This window comes from Antechinus flavipes, chromosome 2 (genome assembly GCF_016432865.1).
Source record: "Antechinus flavipes isolate AdamAnt ecotype Samford, QLD, Australia chromosome 2, AdamAnt_v2, whole genome shotgun sequence".
Classification (NCBI taxonomy): domain Eukaryota; kingdom Metazoa; phylum Chordata; class Mammalia; order Dasyuromorphia; family Dasyuridae; genus Antechinus; species Antechinus flavipes.
Window position 1 is genome coordinate 515,846,982 of NC_067399.1, and position 26,522 is coordinate 515,873,503.

Below are 26,522 nucleotides of genomic sequence, written 5' to 3' on the forward strand. Positions count from 1 at the left end.
TCTTCCCTCTCTCCCTCCTTTCCATACCCCCATCCCTTTTGTGCCTCCCTTTTTTCTCTACCTTCTTCTCGTCTTTCCCTCTTTCCCTCTCTTCTCTTCCTACCTCTTTTCCCTCCATTTCTCTTTTCTCTCTCTCTCTTTCTTCCTCCCATCTCTCTTCCAGCCCTCCCTTTCTCCCTTCATCCCTCCCTTCATCTCCATTTTTTGTCTCTCTTTTCATCCAACAAGCATTCTGGTTTCTTCAAGCTCTCCTTCAATGTCCTATTGGAAAGTAGAAGTATCCCATTGCTCTTTCTTCCCTTCCCCATCAAGACAGTGGCTTGGACATGGTAATATGAACATATATTATGCTTATTCATCTCAGTGAGCCTAAACCTGAATTTTAATGTCCTGGCTCCCTCTTGTGCTTTATTTTCCTCCTTCCAAGTACAGATGACTGAACAATTTTGAAATGGATGTTTTCAGTCTTATCAGCAAGTTAGTGAATTAGAGAGGTTTGGAGCAGCCAGGTTTGAATGTTGGCTGCTCAGCAGGAAATGATATTCACAATAACTTCTCAAAGGAGAAGATAGGCCTTAGCTATATCTTTGCTTGTTAGAAAAAAGTGAACTAGACTGAGTTGCTTGAATGGAATAGAGCTGAACTAAAGTAAAATGCCTGTTCATAAAATGTTTCATGTTTTAATGCTTTAAATGCCAATCTATCAGGAAAGCATATTAGAAGTTATAGGTTACTGTTTCATGTTTTAAATTTGTAATTTATGTACTTTGTGAGTCTTTTGTGTTTAAAGTATTTCTTTTGCAGTAGAGAAAATAAGTCACTGGTATATCTGATCTATTTTATATATTAAATACTTTCCCAGAGATTCTAAACAAGAGTTCAATATACTCTTTTAGAAATTTTCCTCTAAGATCTAAGACAGGGGCACGTGTTTCCCTTTGGAGTCAGGCTCCTTCAGTATTGACCCTGGTCCACTTGGACCCAGACCTAAGTCTCTTAGTGGGAAAGGACTCCTCATTCTTGGGTCATTGATTTTTATATTAGAGATGACAAGGTCTTACAGATGTTTTTGTTTACATATGACATTGCCCTGATTTCATGCAACCCCAGAATACTATAGTCTCCTCAATGCAATATATGGCAATTCAAAATGGAGTGACAACAATTCATTTAGTGCTTTCATTCAAACTTTTGTTGAATTTGATGAACATATACAGGAAACATTTTGGCCTACATTCATGGGTTTCCAGACAAACATGAAATATTTTATATGAGATCACTAAATGGTGGAGAGGTTCCATTGATGGTTCATTCTTATATGAGGGTCAGAATTGGTGGTAGAACTTGGGAGAGAACACACAGACTTTATTTCTTCTTGAAAAAGGACATATAGTTTTCCTCTCTCTTTGGGATCAACTTCATAGAGGAGAAAGAAAAATGTTCTCTTACAGACATCTGAGGTGTGACATATAAGAGGTTTGAGGTTTATAACTTATGAATAATTAATCATTTTGTTAATTATTAAAACTAACATAAATTTATAAATTAATAGCATATAATTAGTAAAAGGGATCAGTGACACTTTTGAGTGCCAAAGACTCTTTATGAAATCTACTCAGTGTTTATATGTTCTTGGAACACTGGTATTCCTGAGAATGGAAATCAACTGTGATTATCATAATGAATATCATAATGAGAGGTGGACCTATTCCAATGAGAGTCTGGAATATGTGACTGATCAATCAGTCTTGGTCAAAGAGACTTATTTATATTCATATCATCAATCTGTCTGATACAAGAGAGAATCTACATTTTCCTGGACCTTATTCCTAGCAATTCATTCACACACAGAGTATGGATGCTAGAGATGGAAATAGAATTGATAGGCCTTAGAAAATCCTTGCAAACAAAGAGCAAAGGAAAGAGGAAAGTAATTATATACTTTCTTGTACATTCTAGTCTATAAGACCTCTCTGATTTCAGTGTGGTATTTCCTTGAATAAATAGATTTAATTGCTACTTTACAATTTGTTATGGTCTTTTGTGTAGACATTGTTTGGTGGGAAGGAGCTCAGCTTGTGATACCTTTTCCTAGCTAAGAGATCAGGGAAGTTAGTAGTTATTTTGTTCTGAATCAATTGTGTCTCTCTACCAGTAATATACAGGTATTCAGATAGTTAGGATTGTAGCATAGTTCCTAGCCAGTCCCATGGCCCCTATTCTTAGTCCCCTGAAAGCAAGAATCAGTCTCATTTGGAGGGCCAGGGTAATATTCTAGAGGTCTTCCTTGATGCCTCTTCTTAATTTATCTCTGTATATGTTTAAATGACCCATATGGATAATCACATCATACTGGGTAGTACATATTTTATATAAAGTAGAACAAAAAAGATGATTATATGGGAATCTAAGAATTTTTATGATGTACAATTATTTTTTCACATAGCTTTTTCAATTGTTGTAAGTTGCTCCCCAACAAAAATCCCATGTTTTAAAAACATCATTATTCTTCTTCTGATATTATATGTGTATAAGTCATGGAATATTCACTTATCCAAAAATTAAAATTGTAGATAATCCAAAGATTAATGGACATTAATATACAATATATACTATATAAGTAGATTGAAGCTTATTGCCAGTAATAACTTATATGCCAGAGTTGGTGTAAAATATATTATGCTGAAAATATACAATCAGAAAAAAAGTATATCATTCATATGGTGAGAGCAAGGAATAACAAACAGAAAGTTCTAGTGCTGCAAAATTGTTCTTGTAATGTAATAAAATCTAGAAGAAGGCCTTTAAGATAATATATAGGCAGGAATATGCTGATAAAAAATTTAACAACTGGCTCTCTGAAAATGAAGACACACTTTCAAATTTCTTCCATATTATTAATATTTTACCATCACTTTCTTAAGTTTAATATAATCAATAAAACAATAAACCCTAATAAAAATAATAATGAATAACATCCTAATCTGTATCATTTACTGATATCCAAGTTGAAAATGCTTACAATGACAATTAAACAATTAGTTTTCTCAAGGCTTTATAAGGGGCTCCAGTATATCCCTTCATGGAGAAATGTATAGAAGGTCATGAACATGAGAAAAAAAAATGAGAAGGCATGGAGAACCTACAAGGTAAACAAGGGAAGACCCATTTCAATAAAATTGTAATCTATTGATGCTTTGAAGGTTCACCTCACAAAATCACAAATGGTAATTGAAAGGTAAATGAACACACAGAGAGCATGGTAGAAGCACTAGGTAATAATAATAGCAATAATCTCACGAATGTGATGGAATCTTGCTCCAAAGATGTCAAAATGTCATTTGGTTATAATAATTCACCATATTCCAGAGGCTTAACAATGAAGGATGTTTTTTACTTTGACTGAGGTCTTGTTTTTCCTTTGCTCTTGTTTTTCCTTTGCTTTCCCTGTTCACTTGTTGTCTGGCTCTGATCTGCCAAAGTTACTCACAGATAGGAATTGATTCATTCATTCTGGAAAGTAATTTGGAACCATGACTCTTAAGTCACTAATCTGTGCATAACCTTTGAACCATGCCTAGGTATAATCCAAAGAGATTAAAGAAAGGAGATAAATACTAAAACACTAAGAGTAACTCTTCTTATGGTAGATTTTTAAAAAACCTCCAAAAATCTTGAAACTGAGGGATACTCATCAACTGGGAAATGAACTAGTTATGGTGTGCGCAAGTTATTGAGAATTAACAAATTATGATATACACAGAAGATGTGAGAAACCAGTGAAAAGCAAGAAAACAATTTATATAATCACATAAAAAATATTGTATAAACAAATAAGCTGAAAAGACAGATATCTTTGATCATTGCTGTTACTACCACTATTTCAAAGGACAGACCAGGAAGCTTGAAGCACCTCCTGACAAAGAGGTGACACAAGGAATAGAATGAAACCTTTATTTTTTGGACATGGCCAATGTGGGAATTTGCTTTGCTCAGATTTGCAGATTTGTTACAAGAATTTCATTTTTCCTTCTCTTTTTCTTTCCCAATGGAGCAAGAAATAGAGGGAGAGAAAACAGATTTTGCTAAATAACAAATAGAATGTAAAAAATCTCAAACCATGCACATCTTTAGCTTTTCCTCTTCTATAAGTACAGGGAGCATTGAGTAGCTCTATGCTGCCTTCAGCTGGCTATCATAAGGAAGACACAACTCCTTCTAAAGTATGTCAGTCTTGTGGCTAAGATGATAGGAAAAGATAATGAAAAATGTTGGAAGGGATTTAGGAAAACTGGGACACTAATACCTTGTTAGTGGAGTTGTGAAATGAACCAACCATTCTGGAGAGCAATTTGAACTATGCTTTTTCAAAGGGCTAACAAACTGTGTATACTCTTTGATTTAGCAGTGTCCTACTGGGCCTGGTTTCAGAAACTATAAGTTGAAGAATGGTTACATTGGTAGAGGGAGTTTCTTCATTAGGGGTTCCTGAACTCAGTCACAAGTCTTCTAGATAACAATAATTAAATTAATAACAATAATAATTGATAAAAATAATAACAATAATGAAATACTCCCTTCTCCCACTCACCCCATCATAAAACTCAAACCAAGAACCAAAAGCCATGCAGTGACAGTTCTGTAAAATAGGTATGATAGGTATTGTAATCCTTATTTTACAGATGCAGAAACTGAGTTTCATAAAAGTTAGGTGATTTACCCATGATCATATAGCTAGTAAGGTCTAACTGAAGTTAGACTTCATGTCAACATGCCTATGAATACCTAAATCTTTTGCAAATTGCTTTAGCATTCATCTCCTTTATGAGAGAAAAAACAATATCATATCTCTAGTGTGGGTATGTGGTATCTCTCAGAAAGTCCAAAAGAACCTAGAAGGGGAGTGCTTTTTATCATTATTACAGATGCTTCAGAGAATGTCCACCTCATTGACACTGATATTCTCTGAACTGGAGAATATCACAGTCTATTCATATCTTCTGATCCCGAGTTCTTCTCATCTGATTTTGTCTACAAATTCAACAAGAACATAATGAAAGACTTCCTCTAGGCCTTTTGCATTTCTAGGTACCAGTACAACTATTGTAGAAATATATATGAAATACATATGCATACATATACACATATGGATATACATATATGTATATTTCTATATATTATAGCATAAGCTATTCATTCCTTACTCTTGCCCATGATTCTCAAATTCTTTTCTGACATATGGAATGATATCTCTTACATCACAGTTTGGGCACAAGTTATTGATTGGAAAATGGCATTGTCAACTTATATTTGCTATATATCTCTTTCTTGACTTTTGTGTCAACTTCACCTTGAATGTTGTGGAGATTATGCCATTCCAAGATCTAGAGCCATAACATCTCTAGGAACTAATTTGTGTTGAAAGATGGGCTTATGTTAAAGAGCAGCTTGGGATTGTCAAAAGCATTTTGTAATTTTCTAAATTCAATGCAGTCTGTTCCTTTTCTTCTAGTTGATCCTGGGCCTAGCTCATTGTCCATCTGCAATGCTTGTCACTGGTATATGCACTGAAAGACTAACTAAATGGAATAGTCATTAAAGAAAGAAGGGTACTTACAATGAGTCTTTCTTTTAAACCTCTATAGAAAGCTGTGTAAAAGCTTTTTTCTCTTTCAGTTCAGCATTACCCTGTGGAGAAATTCTTGAAAAAATGTCCTTTATGTTAGAAGTGCAATTGACTGCTTGGTTTTGGTGAGAAAAGGATTGACCATTGAAGTCTGGTTGGATAAAGTTCTATTTTTTAAAAAGCAATTTTAATCAATGAGTATCATTATATGTGAGTCAGATTTAGACTTGCAGGATAACTAGACATGGCAAGGGAATAATCTTTGTCACAGATTGCAGCATAATGACAGTCTTATGATAACTGAGAGGGAGTTGTCCCCTAGATCTCCCCCTAGATCCACTCCTTTTCCAAACTTCCCTATTGTTGTCAAGTACATAAACATCCATTGTGATAGCAAGATTTGTAACTTCCACTGTCATCCCTAGTTCCTCATTCAACTTCATTACACATATCCAAAAACCTGTCAGATCTTGTTGCTTCCATTTCCATAATATTTCTCATATGCACCCCTTTTCTCTTCCCACATGGCCATTACCTTAGTGCAGAACTCTCACTTTTGTTATTGCTCAGTTTTTTAAGCCATTTTTATGTCTTCATGACTCCCTTTGGAGTGTTCTTGGCAAGGATATTTCAGTGATTTGCCATTTCCTTCTGCAGCTCATTTTATAAATGAGGAAATTAAGGCAAATAGATTTAATGACTTGTCCAGGATCACATAATTAGTGTCTGAGGCCAGAATCACAATCAAGAAAATGAGTCTTTCTGACTCTAGATCCTGTATTCTATTTACTTTGCCACTTAGCTGCTTCCAATCTCTCATTTGGACAATTGTAATAGCTTCCTTATTTATTTCTTTGCCTGAAAGCTCTTTCCTTTCCAATTCACTTTCTTCCCCCCTCCCCACCTTTTTAAAGCTTTTTATTTTCAAAACATATCCATGGATAATTTGACAAAATTAGTCCTTGCTTAGCTTTGTGTTTCAAATTTTCTCCTCCTCCCCATCTCCTCCCTTAGATGGCAAGCAATGCAATATATGTTACACATGTTAAAACATATGTTAAATCCAATATGTACAAACATATTTATACAATTCTCTTGCTATACAAGAAAAATCAGATTAAAAAAAGAAAGTAAATGAGTAAGAAAACAAAATGTAAGTGAACAACAACAAAAAGAGTGAGAATGTTATGTTGTGGTCCACATTTAGTTCCCACAACCCTCTCTCTGGGTGTATCTCTTTGTCACAGGATCATTGGAACTGGCATTAGTCATCTCATTGTTGGAAAGAGTCATGTTCATCAGAATTAATCATCGTATAATGATGTTGCCATGTACAATAATCTCCTGGTTCTGCTCATTTCATTTAGCATCCATTCATGTAAATTCATCATCTCCAGGCCTCTCTAAAATCATCTTCCTGATAATTTCTTGTGGAACAATAATATTCCATAACATCCATATACCATATCTTATTCAGCCATTCTCCAATTGGTGGGCATCCACTCAGTTTCCATTTTCTTGCCCCTATGAAAAGGACTGTCACAAACATTTTTGCACATATGAGTCCCTTTTCCATCTTTAATATCTCTTTGGGATATAAGCTTCTGTCAGAATGTATAAAGGACAACAAATCCACTTTTGTATACTATAGTCCTTTATAAGATTCAGGAACATATCAAGTAAGTAAAATTGTTGAAGTAGATTTTAATAATTATTAACATTCCCAAGAGTACACAACCATAGCTAATCCATTTCTTGTAAATCTTGGATCTGTCTAGTCCTCTCCAATCCACATAGGGCATATCTCCCAGGTCAGTATAGTTAGTTACATATTAATGCACAGTATAAAATCTATAGAGAGAGTATTAGTGCCAATGTTGGTTGGTCTTGATGACCCAGCTTCTGGGGTATGATGTTCATTCAGCTAGGTGATACCAGTGAGCACAGAGAGCTGGGCCTGGAGTCAGGAAGAACATATTTCAAAGCTGACCTCAGATACTTAGTTGCTCAGTGACATAGGCAAGACCTTGATCTGCTTATCTATAAAATAGAAATAATAATAGCACATACCTTTTGGATTGTTGTGAAGATTAAATGAGATAATCTGGCACATAGTAGGTGCTATATAAATTTAGTGTTTATTTATTATTATTATTATCATTATTCCTCTGCTTCAAGAAATATGTCTTATGAGCTTTGGGACATTTTGACCTATAAAAAGGGGTTAAAAGGGAGCTAGCTCAGGTGTTTTTAATCTTATAGGTTATTATATTCAGTATACATATGGAATTTGTGTCACGATAGGCTTCAAAAGTCTCTTATTTTATACACTTAAATAGTTCCACAGGATGAGATCCTTGTACAATACAGTCTTGTGTAAGATTTAGGGACATATCAGGCTAGCAAAATTGTTGAAGTAAATTTTAATATTTATTAATACATTAATACATAAATCTTATATTTATCAATATTTTAGATTTGAATAATATACAAATGTTTCAATTTTATTTGATATCTATGCAGGTTTAGGCTCTTTATGGCTACATTGCTCATGTGATAGAATGTAAGCTCCTTGATTTCAATCAAGGGGATAATTTAATTTTTCTCTTTGTATTTGTTATGCCTAATTGATTAATTAATCAAAACATGAAGCCAACTCAACCCTCATTTCTTTGGCCTATAATTCTACATTCATTATACCCTTTCCTTTCCTCAATCTCAATTTCTTATTGAGTAATTTTAGTTGTGTCCAACTGTAAGCCAAATTGGGGTTTTCTTGGCGAAAATACCGGAGTGGTCTGCCATTTCTTTTTTGCAGATTATTTTTCAGATGAGGAAACTGAGGCAAAAAGGGTTAAGTTACTTTTCACTTCTACTGGACATTTCTTTGTAGATCAGTTCTTCTTTTCAGCTAGGGCAGGAACAAATGCTTTCTTCCCTTCAGAGACTTCTTCCCTTTACATCATGCTACTTATTAGGGACAAAGGCAATGAAAGAATTGGAAGAAGAATTTAGGCATAGATTGAGGAATAAAGGTATGGTGGGCAGGGATGTAGACATTGGATGGAAGGTTGGCATTTGTAATTTTTCATTAAACATTTGTAGGAAAGTCAGTAATGCAAAAATAAAAGTTTAAAGCAAGTAGAGTTAATAATGTAAGATTAACAGCTAGATGGACAGGCCTGGTTCAGTAACCTGGGAGACAAAATACAAAAGAAAGGTGAATGAACTACAAGATTTTCAATAAGCCCTCAAAGAATGATTTAATTTGGCATAGAGAGAACTTCATCAGTTTGGGACAGTGGAATGGAGAGCAGTTTAAGGATCTACAGGACAGTGCCCTCTGGGAAACTGAATGGATATTGCAGCTGTTGGAAAAGTTTTTACATGTGCACTAGTTACTGTCTGATGAAACTCTTTGGTTGGTGGTTTGAGAGTAGTGGCATCTTCTGACCACATTATACATTGCATTTTCTTGTTAAATAATCTATGCTTTTCTGGGGGCAGTTAGCTAGTACAATGGTGCAAAAGACTAGATTTTAAATGTGATCTCAGATACTTAGTTGTGTAGCCCAGGGAAAGCTTTTTTTTTTTTTTAAATAAACCTTTTTATTTTAAAAACAAATGCATGGATAATTTTTCAACATTGACCCTTGTAAAACCTTGTGGTCTAAATTTACCCCCTCTTATCCCCATTCTCTTTCTTAAATGACATGCAAGCTAATACATGTTAAAGATGTTAAAATATATGTTAAATCCAATATATATATATATATATATGTGTGTGTGTGTGTGTGTGTGTGTGTGTGTGTGTGTATGCATACTTATACCATTATCTTGCTGCACAAGAAAAATCAAATCAAAAAGAAAAAAAAATGAGAAAGAAAACAAAATAAACAAACAACAAAAAGAGTGAAAATGCTACGTTGTGATCCACCCTCAGTTCCCACAGTCCTCTCTCTGGGTGTAGATGGCTTTCTTCATCATAAGATCATTGGATATGACTTGGAGCATCTCATTGTTGAAAAGTCATGTCCATCAGAATTGATCACCATACAATCTTCTTGTTCCCATGTACAATGATCTCCTGTTACTGTTCATTTCCCTCAGCATTAGTTCATATAAGTTTCTCCCAGCCTTTCTGAAATCATACTGCTTATTACTGCTTATAGAGAAATAATATTCCATAACATTCATATACCATAACTTATTCAGCCATTCTCCAACTGATGGGCATCCACTCAGTTTCCAGTTTCTTTCCACTACAAAAAGAGCTGCCACAAACATTTTTGTACAGGTGGGTCCCTTTTCCTCCTTTATGATCTCTTTGGGATATAAGCTCAGTAGAAACACTGCTGGATGAAAGGGCATACACATTTTGATAGCCCTTTAGACATAGTTCCAAATTACTCTGCAGAATGGTTGGTTCAGTTCATAACTCCACCAACAATACGTCAGTGTCCCAATTTTCAACATTCCCTCCAATATTCGTCATTATTTTTTCCTGTCATTTTAACTAATCTGAGAGGTGTGTAGTGATACCTCAGAGTTGTCTTAATTTTCATTTCTCTGATCAGTAGTGATTTAGAGCACCTTTTTTATGGTTAGAAATGGTTTCAATTTCATCTGAAAATTGTTCATATCCTTTGATCATTTCTCAGTTGGAGAATGGCTTGAATTCTTATAAATTTGAGTCAATTCTCTACATATTTTAGAAACGAGGTTTTTATCAGAACCCTTGAATGTTTATTGCTTTGCTTCTTATCTTGTCTGCATTGATTTTGTTTGTACAAAAACTTTTTAACTTAATATAACCAAAATTATCTATTTTGTGTTCAGTAATGAACTCCAGTTCTTCCTTGGCCACAAATTCCTTCCTTCTCCACAGATCTAAGAGGTAAACTATCCTTTGATTTTCTAATTTGCTTATAATATCACTCTTTAAGCATAAATCATCAATCCATTTTGACCTTATCTTGGTATATGGTATTTAGTGTGGGTCAATGTCTAATATCTGCCATATTAATTTCCAATTTTCCCAATAGTTTTTGTCAAATAGTGAGTTCCTATCCCAAAAGCTGGGGTCTTTGGGTTTGTCAAACACTAGATTACTATGGTTTGTTCTGTGAATCTAATCGATTCCTCTGAATGACTACTCTTTTTCTTAACTAGTACCAAATGGTTTTGATGACTGATGCTTTATAATATAGTTTTAGGTCTGGTTACAGCTAGGGAACCTTCACTGGTATTTTTTTCATTAATTCCTTTGAATTTCTTTGACCTTTTGTAGTCCAGATGAACTTCATTATTATTTTTTTCTAGATCTTTAAAATAATTTTTCAGGAGTTTTATTGATATGGCACTGAATAAGTACATTAATTTAGTATTACTGTCATTTTTATTATATTCACTCTGCCTATCCATGAGCACTTGATGTTTTTCCAGTTGATTAGACCTGACTTTATCTGTGTGGAAAGTGTTTTGTAACTGTATATGGTTCCTGACTTTGCCTTGGCAGGTAAATTCCCAAATACTTTATTTTATCTCCAGGTACTTTAAATGGAATTTCTTTGTATCTTTTGCTGCTGGACTTTGTGGGTAATGCATAAAAATGCTGATAATTTGTGTGGATTTGTTTTGTATCCTGACACTTTGCTGAAGTTGTGAATTGTTTCGAATAGGTTTTTAGTTGATTCTTTAGGATTCTCTAAGTATACCATCATATTATCTGCAAAGAGTGATAATTTAATTTCTTCATTACCTACTCTAATTTCTTTAATCTCTTTTTCTTTTCTTATTGCCAAAGCTAACATTTTCTACTACAATATTGAATTGTAATGGTGATAATGGGCAACCTTGTTTCACCCCTGATCTTACTGAGAATGCTTCTAGTTTGTCCCCATTACATATGATGTTTGCTGATGGTTTTGAATAGATACTACTGCTCATTTTAAAGAAACTTCATTTATTCCTATACTCTCTAGTGTTTTTAATAGGAATAGGTGTTGAATTTTGTCAAGTGCCTTTTCTGCATCTTTTGAGATAATAATATAATTTTTTTGTTAGTTTAGTTGTAAAGTCAATTATGCAAATAGTTTTCCTAATATCGAACCAGCCCTGCATTCTTGGTATATATCCTACTTGGTCATGGTGTATTATCCTAGGAATGACTTGTTGTAATCTCTTTGCTAATATTTTATTTAGTTGAAGGGGATGTGGGAAAACAGGGACACTGATACATTGTTGGTGGAATTGTGAATACATCCAGCCATTCTGGAGAGCAATTTGGAACTATGTTCAAAAAATTATCAAACTGTGCATACCCTATGCTCAAAAAGTTATCAAACTGTGCATATCCTTTGATCCAGCAGTGTTTCTACTGGGCTTATACCCCAAAGAGATACTAAAGAAGAGAAAGGGACCTGCATGTGCCAAAATTTTGTGGCAGCCCTGTTTGTAGTGGCTAGAAGCTGGAAAATGAATGCTTGCCCATCAATTGGAGAATGGTTGGGTAAATTGTGTTATATGAATGTTATAGAATATTATTGTTCTGTAAGAAATGGCCAGCAGGATGAATACAGAGAGGATTGGCGAGACTTACATGAACTGATGCTAAGTGAAATGAGCAGAACTACAAATTTTATACCTCAACAACAACACTGTGTGAGGATATATTCTGATGGAAGTGGATTTCTTTGACAAAGAGAAGATCTAACTCAGTTTCAATTGATCAAGGATGAACAGAAGTAGCTATACCCAAAGAAAGATCACTGGGAAATGAATGTAAACTGCTTGCATTTTTGTCTTTCTTCCCGGGTTATTTTTGCCTTCTGAATCCAATTCTTCCTGCGCAACAAGAGAACTATTCAGTTCTGCACACATGTATTGTATCTAGGATATACTGCGACATATTTAACTTGTATAGGACTGCTTGCCATCTGGGGGAGGGGGTTAAAGGAGGGAGGGGAAAAGTCGGAACAGAAGTGAGTGCAAGGGATAATGTTACCCAGGCTCTGTCAATAAGAAGTTATTTTAAAAAATTAAAAAAATATTTTATTTAAGATTTTTGTCTCAATATCCATTAGGGTCTATAATTAGTCTCTCTCTATATATATATGTCTATATATGTCATTGATAATGGCTTAAAAGTGAACAACATTATCTATCTAGAAAGGTATAAAAATCTTCTAACTTTATAAAGATACAAGAAGGGGATGAAATAGGATAAGGAGAGTTACAGAAAGGTATATAGATTAATGGGAATGGGATAAAGAGGAAGGGAAAGGATGAGAAGAGAAGATAAGGGAGGGATTCTTGGAGAAAGGGGTAGGTTAAGTGATAGGCTGGCAAGGTAGCAGGTAGAAGTTAAGTAGAGTAAATCAGCAGGGATAGGAAACAAGGTAGAATATAAGGGAAAAAATAAAAACAAAATGATCAGGAATAGAAATTATTAGAAAAGTGGTGGTAATCATCTCAAGACAAGGTTAAAGCTAAAACATATTTAATGAAAAAAGAAAAATAAGAAATCTTCACTATATGTTAACCATATTAATATTGCTTTAAAATATCTGAAATAGTATAAGGTTGGAATATTGCTATGATATAAGAAATGAATTAGTGGATTTAGAAAAAATGTGAAAAAATTTGGACTTATGAAGAATGATGTTATCCACTATCAGAAAAACAGAGAACAAGCGAACATAGTATGGGCTTTCTCACATAATGTATTTGCTGTATATGTGTCTATAAATGTATGATTATAATTTTATGTTTATATATATATATGTGTAAATATATATACATATGAAATATAAAGTACTTGTATATAAACATATCCACATTAATTGTAGCCTTCTTGGGGGAGGTGGGGAGAATGGAAGGGGGGAAAAAGAATAAAGTAAAAAACTACACAGCAGAAAACAAAAGAAAACCTACAAAGAAGGAAAGAAAAGATGGACGGTTCTGAATACAATGTGTAGTAATTATCTAGGCTTTCTTTCAAATTTTGAATCCTTTCATATGTTCTGCTCTGCATGGCAATGATTTTCCTTTTGCTATTTTGTATTTAAGCTTAACTTATCTTTTTTTAAACTAGCATTTTGATTAACAAAGTATGAATATTATTTCTGAAAGGCACTAACAAATCCTAAAAATAACTCTATGATGTGGGAGCAATCAGTAAAATGTCTATTTTGGCCTTCTGAGGACAGAAAAAAGCCCAGGAGGTTCAATCCTTATTCAACATAATAGTCCATTAGTGAAAAGAGTTATTATTATCCCAGCTCTTAACACTTTTTTTCTCTGTGCCAATTATGTTGATATTTTCTAGTCTATCATCAAATGACATGATGTATAGCACTGTGTTTATAAAAGTGGAAATCTTTGGCCATACTATTTTCTAGCTGAGAAAACTGAAGTAGAGTTTAAGGTTATACAGACAAATTGAATGAGTTATAAAAAGATATACTCATGGAAACTGAAACAGAGATATAATAGTTGTAGTGACACTGGCTTGTTTAATAGAACTCTTCAGTCCTGAGCCGATAGTCTAAGCTGATCAGATGACCATAGTTAAATTGGTATTTTTTCACACTTTATTTTTTAAAAACACATAATTCATTTTTAGTTCCATATTCTCTCTTTCCCCCATCCTCTCACCCACCCATTGAGAAGTCTAGAAAAACAAAATCTATTAAAAATATATATAGTCACATAAAACAAATGTCCTCATCAGCCATATCTCCTCTCTCCCCCAACTAAAAACAAGAAAAAGAAAGGGAAAAAAGACATTCTTCAGTTTATATTCTGGCATATTTATACCTGGAGTGGATAACATCACAGTAAGTTTGATATTAATATGATGAGCCTCTGGGAGTAAGGGCAGAAGAACAGGAATCCATTCCTAATTTCCTCCTCTTTCCTTGCTTTCCTCTCTTCCTTTCTTCCTTCTTCCATTCCTTCCTTTTGACCTCCATACATATATGTGTGTATACAAATACATCAGGCATTTATAATAAAATATGTGTTCTCTCTCTGTCTCTTTGTCTCTCTGTCTCTGATTTTGAGTCCTTTGACTATCTGTAGGTAGGTAGCATGTTTCATCTCTGGAATCATGATTAGTTATTGTACAATCAGTTCTAATTCTTTCAGAGTTGTTTGTCTTTACCATGTGGTCACTCTATAAATAGTTCTCTGGCTCTTTTTACCTTGCATCATTTGGATGTCTTCCTAGTTTTCTCTGATGGTAACACTATCAGTTTTTATAACACAATAATATTCCATCATATTTATATACCTTACTTTTCCTACTATTCTCCAGTTTATGGATATCCATTTAGATTCCTAATTTTTTGCCACGTCAAAAAGTTCTAGAAATATATTAGCATTTTTTGCCTTTCCTTAAGACTAATCTTTCCTTGAAACTGCCTTCCTTGGAATTCCCCCTTCTCCCATTTTCCCACTGAATGATATGTATGAGGGTATATACTATTCTCTTCTGTCTGATTAGACTCTCTATGACACCCGATGATGAAATGAGCTATATGTATCATTTCCCCATATTAGAATATATACAGTTTGTTTTTGTTTAGTTCTTTATTATTTTTCATTAATGTTTTACTTTTTCATAAATTCTGTGCTAGAATGTGAAAACTTCAATACAGCTGTTTTTTTCTTTTAAATTAGAAATGCTTAGATAACTTCTTTTTCATTAAAGATCTTTTTTTTTTTTTTTCTTCTTTGATATCATATTCACCTTTGCTGGATAGATTATTGTTATAAGCCTATGGCCTTTGCCTTCTTTATGACATTCTAAGCTATCTGCTCCTTGATAGTACTGACTTCTAAATTGTTTGTGAATCTGACTGTGACTCCTCCCTACTTGAATTCTTTCTTTCTGGATGCTTGAACTATTTTTTCTTTGACTGGAAATTCTGTATTTTGATCATAATGTTCCTGGGAATTTTCATTTGAGAGTTTCTTTCAGATTGCTGGTGACTTTTTTTTTTTCTATTTTCACTTTATCTTCTGGTTCTAAGAGCTCTGGGAAATTTTCTATGAAAATTCCTTGAAATATGATGCCCAGGCTCTTGTTTTGGTCACAGCATTTTTACAGTCTTATGACTCTTATTGTTTCTAATCAACCTGATTTCCAGATTTTTTATTTTTATTTTTGCTATTTGATAGCTTAAATTTTCTTCTATTTGCTCAGTCTTTTTATTTTTTAAAAAATATTTCTTGATGTCTCATGGGGTTATATTTTGAGTTCCAAATTCCTTTTCTTCCTCCCTTCTTCCCCACCCACACTGCACTGAAAAGGCAAACAATGCGATACAGGTTATAAATGTATAGTCATTTAACATTTCCATTATAGTCATGTTGTAAATATGTGTATATATGTATGTATGCATACATACATATATATATAAAACTCAAGAAAAAATAATTTAAAAATTTGCTTCTATCAGTTCTCTCTATGGGCATAGATACTGTGTTTTCCCGATAATAAGACACTGTCTTATTATTTTTTTGGACAGAAAAACACCAGAGGGCTTATTTTCAGGGGAGGGCTTATTTTAATGAACATTGATGGCAATGCTCCCTGAGTGCCCCTTTTATCCTCCATCATGCCCCTCACTCCCGCTTACATACTGGGTTTTTATGTTGTCCTGCCTCAGCTCTCCTCCGCGGCACTGCTCTCAATGGTGCCAGCAAGCAAATCACTAGGGAAGAACAGGATGATGAGCTCACTGCTGCAGCTCTGATTGGATGCAGCTTGGTGTGCCTTTCACGGGGTGGGGGGGAACGGGATGGGGGACGGTGCATACAGAGGGTACAATAATATAACATGTAGTGCAGGGGATCACCTTCACTACAGTAGCAATCTCAATAGGGCTTATTTTCGGGGGAGGGCTTATTTTAGAGGAAACTTATACAGTAAGGGGAGAGCTTATTTTTGGGATAGGTCTTATTATCGGGAAAACATGGTAGTATTCCTCATAATAAGTTCTTCAGAGTTGTCATGGATTACTGCATCGTTGAGAAAATTATGTTGTGTTTTTCTTTAAGGTCTTATGTGCAGGTGTTTTAGGAGTCATTTTCTGCTTTTGGGTTTGTGTTTTGAGCATTACTGTCACCATCATAGCATTTTATAGGGAGACTCCTTTTTTCCTCCCTCATTCCTTCAGCCAACTTTTTGACTTTGACCTTGATGTCATGGCCAGACTCTGTGAACTTTGGAGGGAAGATCTAGGCTGGTTCCATTGCCACTTTCTTGGGCCATTAAATGTTATTCCAAGATCTTAGGCACAGTTGGAGCTGGGTATCTGTAAACTTTCAGAGCTCCTAGAGTAATTTCATTCAAAATGAAGTCTAACTCTTGGTCTAATCTCAACAGGTTCCTGACCTGAGTTTGAGTCTAAGTAATTGTAGATAGTAGCTGGGCTCAGCTACTATGAGTCAGCTGGGAAGCTCTATCAGTTCAGAGACAAGGAAATGTGTGTTTCCCTTTGATCTGACATTTTTGACCTGATTATTTTTCTGCCGGCTACAGAGACCCATGTCTGCTTCTGGATTCTGAATTTCCTTTTTTGGTTCATAAATTAAAACCTTTGTATCTGGCAATGCCATCCCTCTTCCAACAGGTCCCTCAGCTACCCCAAGTAGTAGGTGATGAAGCTGCCAACTGTCACTTGTCCTTATCAATGTCTTGGTATCTCTGCTAATTCTGGTAAATAGTCTTTCTTTGTATTCCAGGCATATCCTGTCCTTAATGTCTACAGACTTCTTTGTGTCTCTTTCTGTGACTTCCTGGGTTATAAAAATGAGTCACTGTGACAATATCTTACATTTTCCAATAAAGTTGCAGTCTAGTGAATTTCCTAGATATGTTTGGGGCATTTTTTTCTTTCTATCACATGATTTTGTTTCTGCCTTCTGTAAATCTTTTTCATGAAAACTATTGTTAAGGGAGGATTCTGGGAAAGTGGTGGAGTAGGTCAGTAAATTGCAAGCTTTGCAGATTTCCCTAGAAATGGAACAAATGTTTGCCTCAGGATGAGCATAGACTGGTGAAAAATCAAGAAGACTTGGGGCAGGAGAGGGAACCTCTGGGGACAACTCAAATAGGCGCCCCCTCCCCCCTCCCCCCCAACTGGGATTAACTGGTGTGAAGTGCAAATACCTCCAGGCCACAGAAACACCTGCTGGGGACTCCTGTGACCAGCTGGGTTTGGCTGAAGCCTTAGAATGAACCATAGAAATTTTTACACCCAGGAGTGAGTAAGGAGTCAGAGGTCTGAGTCCCAAAGAGTGGGAACCTTGGCGATTGGGAATGCCAGGCCCAGCAGTGCTGCAGAGACATGGTCCTAGGAGAGAAGGAGCTAGCACACTGGGAGTGCAAAGGCAGTGGGGCAGAGATGCTGCTAGCTATAGGCACTTGCAGGAGTGTGCCTCTTGGTTTGGGGTTCTAGGTCAAAAAGGAGAGCAGAAGTGAAGCTAGAGGCATCATCCCCACACCCCACAATTAGAGGTGCTTACACTAATACTTCCCATTAAAAAATGAACTGGTAAAGAAGAAAGAATCTTACTATGGGAATAGGAAAGACCAGGGTTCACCTTCAGATAAGGACACTGAAGTAAAAAATAAAAAGCTTCTTCTAGCTCAAAGAGTAATGTTAAATGGCTCCCTGCCCAGAAAGAAATTATAAAAGAACTCAGAAACAAATTTAAAAATAAAATGAGAGACATTAAGGAAAAACTAAAAAACTAAAAAAAAAATCCTAAGAAAAACAAAAAAGATTGAAAGAAGAGTTAATCAACTAAAAAAGAAGATATAGTGTCTTAAAGAGGAAAATTAGAATTGTGCAAGGGGAAACCAGTGAAGTTATAAGAGACCAAGAAATAACAAAACAATATAAAGAATGAAAAAAAGTACATAATCTGAAACATCTTATAAAGAAAACAACAGATAAAAAAGAGAAATATAAGAATAATAGAACTATCTAAAAGCTATAATCAAATAAAAGGACCTTGCCACAACAATGCAAGAAATAATCCAAAAAATTGTCTTGGAGTGAGAAAACAAGAGGGGAAAATAGAAACAGAGAAAAATCTGCTAACCACCACCTCAAAGAGATCCTTTGTGAAAAATATACAGGAATATTATTGGCAAATTTTGAAACCTCCAGATCAAAGAGAAAATTTTGCAAGAAACAAACAAAAAAATTCAAATATGCTGGTGTTACAATTAGAATTGTACAGAACTTATCAACAGTCACAATAAAAGACCACAGGTGCTGGAATCATATATACCAGCAGCCAAAGGAACTAGGTCTGTGGCCAAAAGTATCATATCCAGCAAAATTGTCCATAAGATTGAATGAAAAAAAAAATGGACATCCAATGAACTTGCAGATTTTCAGGACTTTCAATAAAACCTAAACTCAATAGAAAATTTAATATCTAAGAGCCAATATCAAAGATTTCAAGGAATTTAACATAGACAAATTGTTTTTGTTTTTTATATGGCAATTTATATCATATGTTTAAGATTGACATCAGCTATTGGGCAGTTGAAAGAAAGATTGAGGTAGAGTTGAGTATGATCTAACTCTAAAAAGAAAAACCACCTAGGAAGAGGCAAAAATAGTAATTGTGTTATACCAATGAGATGTAGGGGAAAAATAAACACAGAGGCATCAGAAGGAGTAGGAAGACATGTTCTGAAAACTGAGTCACATTGAGAATGAGTTAAATAGGCAACATTACATATATACCATGAAGTATATATAGCACCCTTCAAAATCTATAAATGAATAAGAGGGGAAGGTTGATTAAAGAGGAAAGAAAAAGGTGAGGGAAGAAGACAATGGAGTGAATCATGGGTGGGGGGAATTAAGTAATAGCAAAGCAGGTTAAGGACCAGAAGTATACCAGAAGGTTTAGCAGGGATAGGAAAGAAGACATATAAACAAACAGTAAAACAAGGATCAGGAGTAGAATTTATTGGGAAAAAATACGGTAGTAATCATTGAACTCAGACAAAGTAAAACTTAAAGACTGAATCAAGAGAGAAATCTACATTATGCCAGCCATACTAATACTGTTTCAGATGCATGTTTATACAAGGATAAATGCAAGGGTGTGTGTGTGTGTGTGTGTGTGTGTGTGTGTGTGTGTATACATATATGTATATATGCATGTTTCTCTAAGTATGTGTATACATACACATGTGTATATGTGTGGGTTTGTGGGATGGGTGTGACTGTATATGTATATGTTTGTGTGTGTATGTGTGAGTATTTAATAATAACTTGCTTAGGGTATGAAGGGGAATGAAAGGGGGAAAAGAATAAAAAATATGCAGCAGAGAACAAAAGAACAACCTACAGGGAAGCAGAGAAAAGATGGACACTCATGAATATAATTTCATCTATCTTTTCTTGAACTGGAAATTTCTTGTTATATATTTTGAATCTTCCCTGATATTCTGCTGGGCATATAATAATCAATGTTCTGCTTTGTTTTGTTTTATTTTCCTTTTCTTTCTTTTTTTTTATTCTGTTTTTTAAAAAATAAACAGAAACTAAAAAAAAAAAAAAGAAAATTATTGTTTAGACACAATTTGTACCTGAGCCAGGAAGTTGATTTTTTTGAACATGGAAGTAAGACTTTATATTTGTTCCTATTTCTATACCGCAAAATCCTTACATAGATTAAATTACACGTCTGATCCCCTCAAATTCTCACTTTCTCCCTGTTTTATTAGAGTAAGCCCATCATTCAAGCTTATAAAGATAATAGAATCTGAGTGCTTTTGGATCCTAAGTCTTTTATTTAATGTATTTACTATATTTAACTTTATTCCATTCTGTTTATTTTGTAGAGAGATATCTATATGCCCATAAATTGAAAAATAGCTGAATAAGTTATGGTATATGAAAATAACGGAATATTATTGTTCTATAAAAATGATGTAAAGCCTGATTTTAGAAAGATCTGGAAAGATTTAACAAGCAGAATGAAATGAATGAATGCTCAACGAAACAAGCAGAACCAGATAAATATTGTACCCAGCAACAGCAAGATTGTGCTATGGTCAACTATGACAGATTTGATTCTTTTCAGTGGTTCCAAAGTAACACCAATAAACTTTGGATGGAAAATGCCATCCAAATACAGAAAAAGAATTATGGATACTGAATGTAAATCAATATATGCTATGTTTATTTTTTTCTTTCTGTTTCTTTTTCTCTTTCATGGTTTCCTCCCTTTTTTCCTGATATTTCTCTCCCAACATGATACATAAGAAAATATGTAAAAAATGAATGTTCATGTATAACCAAAAGAGAATTGTTTCTACATGTAATGGGGAAAATAAAAATGAAAAAAAGAGAGATGTCATTTATACCCTTATTCAAGTCAATGATGAAAGTGTTTAATAGAAGAATACACATAATAGATTCCAAGGACAATTCTCCATAGAGCAATATAGACTGATGGTTGATAATAAGGACTACCCTTTGGATTTAGTCACTCAACTAAAACCAAACATACAATATAAAATTTCACTATATTATAATTTGGATGATTAATGTCAACCTGTCCATAAGGCTATCAAAAGAGATACTAAGGGAATAGGAATTTAGAATCAGATAACCTGGGTTTGCTTTTTAGTACCTGTGTTAAATTGAGCAAGTAACTTAACCTTAATTTATACCTCATTCTTGTAGAGAATGAAAGAGATGGACTACATATTGCCTAAGACTGCTTTGAGTTTTAAATCCTATCTTATCACTGTCAACTATCTTGATGAAATCTAAGACTATGGCTTTCCTCTTATCTATCAGTTTAGTAACCCAATCCAAAAGGAAACTGTAGAGAATCTAGTATGAGCTATTCTTGATGAACCACTATTAACTCTTATGGAGGACTACTCTTTCATTTTTTTTCTTTTCTTAATTAAAAAAAATATATCTTTTGGATTTTTTTGTTTTTAACATTTTTATTTCCAAATGTATCCTTTCTTCTTCTTCACCCCAGAAGACCATTTCTTATAGCAAAGAATAAAAAAGAAAGAAAAATGAAAGCTTTGCATTCCTTTAAAAATGTTCCCAAATGATTTTAAAAATAATATATGCCAGCATTTTGCTAAATATTGTAGTGAAGGTCAATAATTTGCCATGTGAAGACTGTATTCTCTTCCTTTTCAAAATACACACAACATTTTTAGTGGTGTCCAGTTAAAATCTAAGGCAAGGAGAAGTCATTAGGAAAAAGCCAAACAAGAACAATGAGGACCATTTACTTCCAATCCAAAACGGTAAATACTGACTCCCTCTTCTCTAGGAGGTCCTTTGCTGCTATGCTCACTACCTTGGGCAGTGAGAGAAGGGACTACAGTGGGACAGAGTAATCACGCACACAAACCTGGATGCTTAGATTTATTGCAATCAGAGTCAACCTTCAGTTCAATATCCAGAGTAACTCTTCATATTCTTCAACTCCTCCTCTCCTCCATGTATCTTAGACTCTGGGATGAAGCTGGGCAGACACAGGGACTGTCTTAGTGTGAGGGGGATAGAGAGGAGGCTGGGCCCTAGGAGGGAGATTCCTTTTTGCTGAGCCAGGGCCACAGAGCTAATTTGCTTTTAGTATTTGATTGATCCAGGGACGGTAATGTGAAATTCGTGTGAAGATGCAAGGTGGTGTTGCATCAGTTCGTCCATAGGAGACAATTCCTTGGGCCACACCAGAACAAATGAGGGGTCCTCCAGAATCTCCCTATTAGACAAAGAGGAGTAAGCAAGAAAGGTTGATCTTACCTTGCCACACTTAGCCCTGATTTTTCTGAGTTGGTTTCAGAAATCCTAAATCTTCCTGGGTTCCTAAGTTCCAGCACAGATTCTTTTCTTGGCTCATATCCAGAGCCACTTTCCTACCCAGGCTACCTTCTCTTCTTTCTATCAGCATTCCTCTGAAATTCTGAGTAGGATCTGGAGGTGGGGGGGGGGGGAAGAGAGAGAATGTATCTTCTACCTTACTCTGGGAAAGTGAGAATTGGATTGGGGATTTGGAATATTTTCTTTTCTCACAGATCTCAATTCCTTCCCTCCCAGCCCCACTTTCCAATGCCCTGCCCAAGTCCTGGACCAGCTGAAAGGTTTTATCTCATCCTTTATTAGGAGGATTCTGACTCTTAGAAAAAGAGTGATTTTCCCAAAATGAGAAATATGAAATGCAGACTTACTTTGAATGGTGATTTAGGTGACTTGGGATTCCCTACACACAACTGAAATTTCTCATCAAAAGATGGAAAGTGTTTGCAGTTTATGGGATTCATTAGTCTCACTTTCACCTCCTGTAAAGTGTCTGATGCTGGGGCCATTACTCCTGTCTTTCCCCAGCCAGTTGCTCGACATACTTTCCCAGGTAAGACAGAATTGATTCTTGAGGGCAGGGGGAGAGTCCCCACTGCCATCGTTAGTTTGGCTTTCTCTTCCAGCTATGAGAAGGAAAGAAAAAGACTTGTCAGTGCCAAGGACAGGTTATATGAGGTAGGTCAAAGGCTCAGGGAGATGCAGGGGCCTCAGATTCTTGAGAAAAGAAAGGCAAGAGAAAAGGAGGTGGAGTTAATACCATAAAAGGGAGGGAAGAAAAAAACATTATTTCTCATATTTATATAGTATTTTATAAGTAGCAAAGTGATTTGAATGAATGAAAAATAATTTATTAGGCCCTATATGTTTCCTAGGCAGCATGATCAGCTTTTCTCATAACTTTCTTATGAGGTAGGTAATATATTATTATTCTCTTTGTACATATTAGAAAACTGAAGCTTATAGAGCTAAAATAACTTATCAACTGTCACCCGGGTGGTAAGTGTTTAGAACTAGAACATGATTTTCTGATTTTGAATTCAGTGTTTTTTACTGGACCACATAATTCTCATAGAATATTAATCCTAAAACATAACTACCACAGTGTCTCAGAATTACAAGGGCCCCCAGATATCACAATATGATTTGTTCCCAAGTAAAAATGTCCTCTTTGAAATCCAACCTTTGAAGACCTTCAGTAATGGGGAACTTAATACTTCCTGAGTTGTTGGCTTATTAGTCCAAGAGAATGCTTCATTAAAAAGCTCTTGGATTTGAATTCTGGGTAGGCCTGATTTTGAGAGGCAGCAGTGTTAGTGGATAAAGGGTTGAAATAGGAGCCAAGAAAAACTGGCTTCAAATATTGCCTCTAACTTTTAGTAGCTATGTAATCCTGGGTAAGGTGCTCAAACCTTTCTGAGCCATGGTTTCCTCATCTATAAATTGAAGAGATTGGACTAAATAGTTTCTAACATCTCTTTTAGGTCTAAATCTATGATCCTGTGAAAGATACTTTTCCTTATTCAGATAGAACAGAAATCTGCTTCCCCTTCTAATTTTTCACCAGTTACTAATGATTCTGTTTTTGGGGATAAGTCAGATAGGCTGATTTGCCTTCTCTCTCCCCACCCCAATCTCTGAACATTGAACAAGGAACACTGAAGCAAGAATGGACCTCAGACATCTTTTTGTCAACTTCTCATGGTATAGATAAGAAAATTGGAGATATGCACAAGTTACCTGTGCAAAGTGACACAGCTAAGGCAGGGGCCCAGATCAGACTAGTGCCCCAAACTTATTGATTCTCATTTCTTTGTTTTATCATTACCTTTAGTAACATGATGTCATTGAGAATTCTTCTGGGATTATATTCAGGGTGAGGAAATTGATGCTTAACATTAATGGTCTGCCAAGTCTCTTCTGTCTTTGTGATGTTATGTGCTCCAAGGATGACTGTGATGGACCTGTTGGAGAAGCAAGAGAAAATGGACATGTTAGGAATTTTAGATCCTTTGTGAAGAGAACATTTTGAGGAATGGGATCCAAGGGTTCTCCTAGGATGCCAGTCTTTCCTCCCTGTTTTTATGGCAACTGGGAGGTTCAGGGTTGGGATGTGGGATTCAAGCAATCAGAGCTGAAGTACTTGCAAAGGTAAAGAAAGCTCCCTAATTTCCTTTGGGAGGGTTGTCCAGATGAGGACAGAGTGACAAGTGGATCTGCTTGTACTGCCTTAGGCTGCTCTTGATCCAGCTTCTAAGAGATAGAAGTCCAGAAGGTCAAGGATGAAATTAAAAGGCCTTCACAGCACCAATGTGTGTTCCCAGATAGAGATAAGTTCTCCATAGAAGTATGGTTAAGATTTCTGGGAGCAACAAAAACAGGAAGGTCATTATGTGTCAGAGAAGAAGTTGGGTGAGAGATGGAATCTTAGGTGGTAAGATTTTAAGTATGAGCTTCATCACTTAGGGTAGGACAATTACTAAAAGTGCAACCTTGAGAGGGGAGGGCAGATCTCAACTAGGGACATAAAATATTCTTGCTCACTCTTGCTTTTGTTTAAACTAGGATTCTTTTCCTTTCAGGTGAGTATTCCTCAAGAGATAAGAGCATCCCTATCAGATTCTAATTTAACAAATTCCTCACCTGATGAGTATCAGGGAGAGGGAAGAGTAGATAAACTTACTTTCCTGCACAATGGGCTGCTGTCATCACAAAATCCCTGCGAATCAGAAATCCACCACAGTTGTACAGGGTACCATGATGTTTGATTTTCAGAAAAGCCATGTAAGGACGAGAATGGGGCCTTGATTCTTCACCCCCAATGATCTCATCTGAAAGAGACCGCCCCATGCACATATCCCAAATATATAGATATACACAATTGAGACAAAATATCTGGTCCATAAAAATAAGATTAAAACTAACAGTCACACCACATTTTATTGAGCTCATGCTCAAGCCCTCTAAGTCTTCTCTCTGCTATTATTGCTCCTCAGCTCTTATTTTTTTTCTTCTGAAAATAACTCCCAGCTTGTGACTCTGAAATATTATTATCACTATATTTCTTATATCCTTTTACAATATCCTTCTCTATTTCAGCATAGGGCAAGATCTTTTTCCTAACCTTTACCTTTAGTCTTTATGCAAGGACTAGGGTCAAGTCATAAGCTTCCCTCTTGAGTGGGGAAAACTAAGATTTTGAAGAGATTTAAATAAGGAGTCTCTCTGCAAAGAGACTAGGCCCAGTAAGAAGTATCTGTCCTGGAGCAAATGTACTCAAATGTACTCCTGGGAGTATATGGGGAACTCTTACTCAAGCCTGTTTCTCTGGACAGTAGGAGACTCACCAGCTCCAGTCTCATGAGACAGAAGAAAAGTCAGCAGCAGGAGGAGGAGGAGCTTCATCTTCTCAGAGAGGATACACAGAGCAGATGCTGCTTCTGTTCCAGCTCTCTCCTACCTTCTGGGATTTGTAGCTAAGGCAGGGAGAAAAGGGAGGGGCACCCTGACCACAGGAACTTCCTGATCACAGTTTCTTCCATTGGGGTAGAGCCAGTTATCTGATTAAACATAATTTCTCCTGCCCTTGCACTTGGCTCCCTTCTATGTTGTCCTAGGTCCCCAAGCTTAGACTTGGACCAATCAACCAATCAACAAATTAAATTACTTTTTAATGTTCCAGGTACTAGTGCTACATATACCAACCAACCAACCAAACAAACAAACAAATAACAACAACAACAATAACAACCACCAGCCCCCCCCTTAAAAAAAAACCCCCAAATTTGTTTTTATTATCAAGAATGTTTACATTCTATCAGAATGAGTGACTCTGAGTAAAGATTTGTTTGAAGCTCCCTTGAAGGTGAATCACTCCTTCCAGACTGTTGTAGACACTAAGAACTGGGCCCTTTTGACTATTCAGTAGATTAGTTAAAGAAAGGATAGAATGGCAGACTTGTAGTGTTAAGGAAGATGAGTTAAAGTGAAGTATATGGGAGTGAGGAAATGGTATGAAA

General features: G+C 35.4%; 1 protein-coding gene across 1 annotated transcript; it reads right to left on the bottom strand.

Moving 5' to 3' along the window:
• Nucleotides 1–22,053: 22,053 nt before the first annotated feature.
• LOC127551109 (chymase-like) lies at nt 22,054–25,951 on the bottom strand. The gene is made up of 5 exons (XM_051980582.1): nt 25,851–25,951; nt 25,187–25,334; nt 24,332–24,467; nt 22,875–23,129; nt 22,054–22,408 (listed from the first exon to the last, which is right to left on the bottom strand). Exons 1-5 carry the CDS (start codon nt 25,906–25,908, stop codon nt 22,265–22,267), a joined length of 741 nt encoding a protein of 246 aa, XP_051836542.1. The 5' UTR covers nt 25,909–25,951; the 3' UTR covers nt 22,054–22,264.
• Between the last annotated feature and the right edge of the window lie 571 nt (nt 25,952–26,522).